The following is a 7884-nucleotide window of genomic DNA, read 5'->3' as shown; positions in this document are numbered from 1 at the left end:
TTCTTTAATTGGATATTCAATATTTCATTTTACTGTTTACAGCTTCTTCAAAAGAATTCCACTAAATGCAATATAGCATATCAACCCAAAACTTCCAAGTTTCAGATCTGGAGGGAAGTTATGTTGCAAACATTTTTACATATTTCATTTAAAAAATTATTGCACAATGGCATACAACAGCTCTACGTTCTCAAAATATTATTAATAACAATCCAATCACTCGCTCTTTTTAACTCGTTTCGAGTAATAACATATACATCTAAACTTCACTTTGTCCCTAAGATATAGTTCCAAAGTTGCCACCAGGATCGCAGCGTCAGAAAAATGGTCTTTTCAGTATAGATCTACTAGTACTACACATGTGGAGAAATCCTCGGCAGAGAGCCTAAGCTAAGCCTTATTTCTGAATGTAAAGACTTTCAAAATTCCATATACATTACAAATAGGATATATATGACTAATACTAATAGTTATTAGTAATTTGATTTAAATAATTATAAAATCCATAAGAATACACATGTAAAAAATAATTATATAAAAAAAGGTTCTACGCCACATCAACTACGCAACTTACAATTGTTTACTCCAACTAGTCCTTCCTCTCCGTGACGACTACTTATTCTCAACCTCAACATCTACTGATAATCACTAGCTGTCGAACATGCATTATGGGAAATAAAAAATAACAAATGGTAGTCATCGATTGAAATATAGTTTGAACGTACAAGATAAATGTATTTATGTATGAATATTAATATGTATATATATATGTATTTACTTCAGTTCTATGGACATCTTATATGTGAAAAATCTATTGTTGAAGTTTTATGTTATTTAAAACATTTTGCCCATAATGCATCATTTTAGCGGCTTCGCCATCTTCTTTATTTTCGTACTTTAGAACAGCCAGTCGTGTTAGAGAGTGAAAGAAACATATTTGGAAATAATTGGCTTGGTTGCCATTTTGGAATTAAAAATTGTAACGTTACGATTCGTTCCAGTTTGGATGGTTTCCCCTTTTTTGGGGAGTTTACATCCGCAGACATTGGGGGAATAGTGAGGAAACACGTGAAAGTGGCCGTGCCAGGAAAGAACTCTGCGGGTGAAGGGAAGGAGAAAGTGGTCACTCAATCAAAACTTAAGAAAGGGAAGCAAACTTTTATTAATCTTGAAATGAATCACATTTCAGCTGTTGATAAAGAGAACCAACATTCTGAAACGGAAGAAATGGATACCAGAGAAGGTAAATAAGTTGGCAAAATGTTAATTTGGTTAGTTTATTTTCATTAAACTATAAATTATCAGCTTAGGTTTACTGTTTAGTAAATTCTAATGTTCAACGGAACTTCAAACTGTAAGTGTAAGTACATTAATTTATAGTTGTACTGCATTAATTAGATTTGAATGTTAGGTTGCGTCTTTTAATTATGCAAAACTACTGTTAATTACTTTCAAGTTCAATAAGAAACAGTCAAACTCAAGTGACTTCTCACGTTGTACTTGTAGTCAGAAAGTTCTATTCCTCGGATCTACTTATAGTTAGAATTTGACGTTAGATTTAGCATTTTAGGCCTAATGCCGTAATGGTACCTGGCGACAGAATTTGTCTTGTTACTTAGTCCTATTATTTGAAATGGTAATGGAAATTTTTTATCACTCCTAGTAGTCCTATAGTATATAGCGTAAAAGGAATTTTAACTTGTGAAATGGAAGACTATCATACCAAATTGGGAATTAATGAACTTCAATTTTGTTTAGATTTGGAAATTGGAGAACATTGGTAATACTAATAGGAATTATTTTTATATCTCAGCTATTTAATACTAATAGTGACAAAATTATTTAAACTTTAAAAAAGCTTAGAAAGGTGTGATGACTTTCTATAAAGGGTGAATTGCAAACTGGTGGAATTGAAGACAAAAATGGTAGTGAATAAGAAACTGTATAAAGAGATCAGAGTTGGTCCTAATAAATATGATAATGTAACAATTATGGGGTAGTTTAATGATAGATTCATTGATTTGGATTGTATGGAATCAAATATTTTGTGAGGGAATGAGTTTCTTTAAGTAGTTCATAATGGTTTTGTATACATAGCTAGAGATGCCATTTTAGATTTATTGTTAGCCACTAATAAGAATATGATTGCTAGAGTTGATTGAGGAAAAGTGGTAATTTCACTGTTATTTTGTGTCTTATTACATGTTAAAAAAAATTACATTTTAGTTCCTAATTTTCTGAAAGCTAATTTTGAGGCCATGAGACATGATTTATCATTAATGAATTGGAATAATGAGTTAAAAGGTGATGTGGGACAGATTTGAGATTTGAAAGGATAACAGGGATTATTAAGTCTAAGAAGAAAATATCAGAGATAAGTACTGTAAAAAAGATTAAATTGACAGATACAATGGAAGACTTAAAAGAGTTATAAAAAAAACTAGAAATTGGGTAAAAGAGAAAATTAGAATTTACAAAAGAGCTAAAGAAAAACAGTTGACAGATAATATTAAAACTAATAGTAGGGATTTTTTAAAGTAGGTTCAAGATAAGCAAAATGGTGATTGTTCTTAAGTTTAATGGATGTTGATAGCAAGATGTTTATGTTGGAGAGTCTGACATGGCTGAGCTTTAAAATGTCATTTTCTGTTTTTGAAATAGAAGTTATTACCAATATTATTTTCTTGCTGTGAACATTCTGTTGGAAATATAAAACTGACTTCAGTCATGTAGTTATTAATCCCTTGGTGGTAAGTAGAAAGATTGAGAGATTAAAAGTGGATAAAGAGACAGGACTAAAGTTTTTTCCCAGGGATTTCAATGAGGTCAAAGGTTGGGTATTTGAGATTTTTTCTTTAATTTTTTGTTAAAAAGTCATTAGACAGTGGGTGAGTGTCTCAGGATTAGAGAATAATTAATGTTCTTCTATTTTTAAAGCGGGTGATAAGAGCTCTCCTGAAAATTAACCTCTCCATACTGGTCACGGGTTATGTCATCACGTTTGTTGACTCGTATTCAAAATTTTATGGAACTACTATTTCATGAATTTATGTCAGTAAGTTTGGTATTAAATTGTAGATTACAATTCAAAGTTTAATGTTATACATTATATAATTTCTTAATTTAAAAGTAAATATTAAAAAACACAGTTAAACATTGGTTTTTGTGTGTCATATGGTATGTTGAATGCAGCACTGGTTCAAATTAGATGTTTGTGATGTCAAAATACTAAGTCTATAGTTTCGTACGAATTAGGAAGTCAAATTACCAATATTAACAAGGTAGAATATAAAATATGAACCTCCTATCTTTTCTGTTTGTTGATATATTGCTCATGTACTGAATCAAACACAGTGGCTCCACCTACCTCTTTCCATTTTTGGAAACGGTCTCTTTAAATACACTTACTTCAGTATATGAAATGTGAATAACCAATCAAAAGCTCAGAATGTCCCCCTAGTGGCTTTCTCAGCTATTTTCATGTGTTAGGATGCCATCTCTTTTTTTCAAACCAAGATATCAAGGAGTTGTCTTTACTGTGCTCGAAATTTCATATTTTTTAAGACTGAAATACAGCTTAGTTACTAAACCTGATAAATTATAGTGGAATTCTTATGATTTTTTGGTTATTCAACTGTATATATAAAACCTAAAAAATTATTTCATTTCATATTCTCCATGTGCGAAATTTGATAAGGCTTAGCAACCTACATCAAGCAGTAAATGAGTACAAAGTTCGTAACTAGAAGAGATAATTGTTTGATTTACTTCTTTATTTACAGTTCTATGTTTTAAGAAATATAAGTTTAAGAATTTATAGCTAAGTAGTAATAATCTATATACACACATATAATGTATAATAATTGAAATGTGACTGTATCTTACAAAATACTAGTCTACTAAAACACGGCCAAGACAGGTCACTTTGTAAAGACTAAAGATCAGTTTTATAATATTTAATATGGTAACATGAGAGCATGTGTGCCGCGTCACTGAAACTTCTGTATTCTTAGCCAGACATGGCTGAAAGGGCAATATATATATATATATATATAAATGTATAATGTCATGAGATTTAAGCTATTTAGTCTAAACATTTATGTTTTTGTGTTATAATTTGTTGTCATTTTGAAACAAAGTAGGCATAACTTATATTTCTTTCCTAATTTTTTTATGGTGGTTACAAAATTGGTCAAATCTAACAAACCCGTACAGAGATTCATTTGATAAGTATCTAGACATTATAAAGATTCTGTATCTGAAATTTGAAAATTTTCTGATGCATAAAAGTATTTTTAATCTTAAAATGAAAATTACTTTGCATGTTGGATAGGCAACATTCGAAAAGAAAAAAGGCATGAGAAAACATTGCTTAACAAACCTTAAGACTTAATAAAAAAAAAAGTGATATTTTGTGTATGAAAGCAATGTAATGTTTACTGATAATCTGCCAAATTTTGTTGACATATGTTTACTAATTTAAAAGTTATAGCATGAAAACTATAACAAGCACAAAATGGTTACGAGGTCGGTCCCAGAGACCGAGCCTGTGTCGAAAGAGTGAAAGGCCAATTAGTCTTATTTCTGTAGTGGGAAAAATTATGAAGAGTCTGATAAAAGAAACTTTACAAAATCATTTAATATAATACAATGTCAATAAAAAAAAAAAGCCATCATGTATTCACCAAAGATAATTCTTGCAATACTAACTGGTAACTGTCTTTTTAGTCCTTCGTCCACTAGATTTTTTTGACTGTTATAACGTCTTTTAGTTGTCCTTCCACTATATTTTGTTGACTTTGATAACGGTCTTTTTAGTTCTTCTTAAACTAGATTTTCTCGACTTTGATAACGGTGTTTTTAATCCTTCTTACACTATATGTTGTTGACTTTGATAACGGTCTTTTTAGTCCTTCTTACACTAGATTTTGTTGACTGTGATAACGGTCTTTTTAGTCCTTCTTAAACTAGATTTTGTCGACTTTGATAACGGTCTTTTTAGTCCTTCTTACACTTGATTTTATTGACTTTGATAAAAGTTATAGCATGAAAACTATAACAAGCACAAAATGGTTACGAGGTCGGTCCCAGATACCGAGCCTGTGCCGAAAGAGTGAAAGGCCAATTAGTCTTATTTCTGTAGTGGGAAAAATTATAAAGAGTCTGATAAAAGAAACTTTACAAAATCATTTAATATAATACAATGTCATAAAAAAAAAGCCATCATGTATTCACCAAAGATAATTCTTGCAATACTAATATTTTATATGTAATTGAAGGACAACAAGGGTCCTGTTGGTTTATCAAGGTCATCCCATCCACTATGCTAAACTTTAAGATGAAAATAAAACACTTGGAGCTAGTCCTTGTCATTGAAAAATTTATCAAGCCTTTCCTTAATTGTCTCACAGGGTTTTTTTCTTTATCAATATGAAATATTATGATATCCAGTTGAGGGAGTTTATTCTGTACTGATATAAAATATTACAGTATCAAATGCAGGGAGTTTATTCTCTATTAATATAAGATATTACATTATACAATGCAGGGTGTTTATTCTTTATTAATATAAGATATTACAATATACAATGCAGGGTGTTTATTCTTTATGAATATAAAATATTACAGTATCCAGCAGAAGAAGTTTGTTTATTTTTTAACCCTCTTGCCATGACGAATAAGTCAAAGTGTGCATGTCACAATCTTTTGCAGAGTTACATCCAAAACTTAAGTAAACTACTTTATTAACAATTTATATGAATAAACTGGACATCCAAATGTAGATGATGTATGAAAATTTTAATACTGTACAAGTTTTAAGTTCTTAATTTTATAAGGAAATATTTTACAAAACCTTTAATTTTCGATGTTATAAAAATCATGACATTTGTTCTCTAGTTCTTCTGTAATTTATTTACCACTCCTCTCTGAAGTATGGAATTTAATGTAAATTACTCATTATAATATAGATATTGTTAGTGCAAAGTCTAATTTTTATATCCTTCAATCTTTTTCTTAGTCATGAACTAAAAATTTGAATCTTTAATTTTCGATGTTATAAGAATCATGACATTTGTTCTCTAGTTCTTCTGTAATTTATTTACCACTCCTCTCTGAAGTATGGAATTTAATGTAAATTACTCATTATAATAATGATATTGTTAGTGCAAAGTCTAATTTTTATATCCTTCAATCTTTTTCTTAGTCATGAACTAAAAAATCAGACTCGCTTGCCACACCCACCTGTCAAATTTTCTGTTACATAATTTTCCATGCATTCTCTCAGATGTTTAATACTGTATCATTTATATTATTTAATGCTGTGTTGTTCTCAGTACAGAGTATTGTCAATTTCCTCTTCAGTTTGAGGTGTTCAGATCAAGCAACAAATAGAACTTAAGTCCCTCTTGTCTTAGTTAGAAAGCCAGTTAAATCATAAAAGTTAAAAGACAATGCTTTGTGCATGTTATTATTCTGTGTTCTAAGAGCATTGTTTAAGTAATTTAGTAATTTAGTGTAGTAGTACCATCATTATAAAAATGTAAGCTTAAATATCATTGACAACAGCGGAAAAATGAGGTCAAAGTTAAGTACTATATTTCTTGTTTTTCATGTATAAATGTAACTAAAATGTAAAAATTAGAAACATATTAGGGTAGATTAGGTAAGATAATGAATAATATTTCTTCACAAGGTATGCTTGCGAGCAGCTTGTGTGTTATGTCATTTAACGCTATTTCAACAGGTCACGGGTCAAAGGCCATGTCATCATGTTCGTTGACTTGCATTCAAAATTTTATTGAACTACTATTTTATGAATGTATGTCAATAAGTTTGGTATTAACTGTAGATTATGATTCAGATTTTAGTATTATACATTAGTTAATTTCTTAATTTAAAAGTAAATATTAAATAACACACCAAAACATCAATTTTTGTGTGTCATGTGGTATGTTGAAATCAGCACTGGTTCAGAATAGATGTTTGTGATGTCAAAGTCAATAGTTTCATACAAATTAGGAAGTCAAATTACCAATATTAACAAGCTAGAATATAAACTATGAACCTCCTATCTTTTCTCTTTGCTGAGATATTGCTCATGTACTGAATCAAACACAGTGGCCCTGCTCACTTCTTTCCAGTTTTGGAAATGGTGTCTTGTATACATTTACTATTGTGAATAACAAATTGAAAGCTCAGAATGTCCCCCTAGTGACTTTCTCAGCCATTTTCAAATATTACAACGTCATTATGTTCTTTTGATACAAATGCTTGTAAGGTGAGTTTTAATGAGCTCAAAATTTCATATTATTTAGGCCCAAATACAGCTTAGTTACTAAGTTTGATAAATTATAGTGAAATTCTGTGAAATTGATATAGTTATTTCAAATGCATATATAAAGCCTAAAAAAAATGATTTTGTTTCACATCTTCCACATGTGAAATTTGATAAGGCTTAGCAACCTACGGCAAGCAGTAAATGCATACACAGTTTGTAACTAGAAAATATAATTGTTTGCTACACTTCTTTATTCTGTGTTCTATGTTTTAAGAAAAATAAGTTTAAGAACTTATTTCTAAATAGTAATAATGTATATATACATATATAATGTATTGTAACTGAAATGTGACTGCCCACTAAAACACAGCCAAGACAGGTCACTTTGTAAAGACCAGTTTTATATTATTGGATACAATAACATGAGTACACGTGCCACTCGTCATAGCAACTTCTATTATGTTATCCAGGCATGACTGGAAGGTCATTGTAATAAAAATATTAAATATATATAAATGTGTAATGTTATGAGATTTAAGGTATTTAGACTAAACATTTGTGTTTTCATGTTATAATTTGTAGTCATTCTAGAATGAATAAATCAT

The 7884-nt window shown here is 29.8% G+C and overlaps 1 protein-coding gene across 1 annotated transcript in view; it reads left to right on the top strand.

The window, feature by feature from the left end:
- Positions 1-811: 811 nt before the first annotated feature.
- Positions 812-7884, top strand: part of LOC106474103 (ubiquitin carboxyl-terminal hydrolase 7-like) — a 19049-nt gene continuing 11976 nt past the window's right edge. The window contains exon 1 of the mRNA XM_013934794.2: positions 812-1243. Coding sequence (XP_013790248.1) covers positions 1174-1243 — 70 coding nt within the window. The 5' untranslated portion in view covers positions 812-1173. The remainder of the gene's footprint in view (positions 1244-7884) is intronic.

This window comes from Limulus polyphemus, unplaced genomic scaffold, assembly GCF_000517525.1.
Source record: "Limulus polyphemus unplaced genomic scaffold, Limulus_polyphemus-2.1.2 Scaffold6821, whole genome shotgun sequence".
Classification (NCBI taxonomy): Eukaryota; Metazoa; Arthropoda; class Merostomata; order Xiphosura; family Limulidae; genus Limulus; species Limulus polyphemus.
Note: the sequence above shows the minus strand (reverse complement) of the source record. Positions and strands in the feature narration are given on the sequence as shown.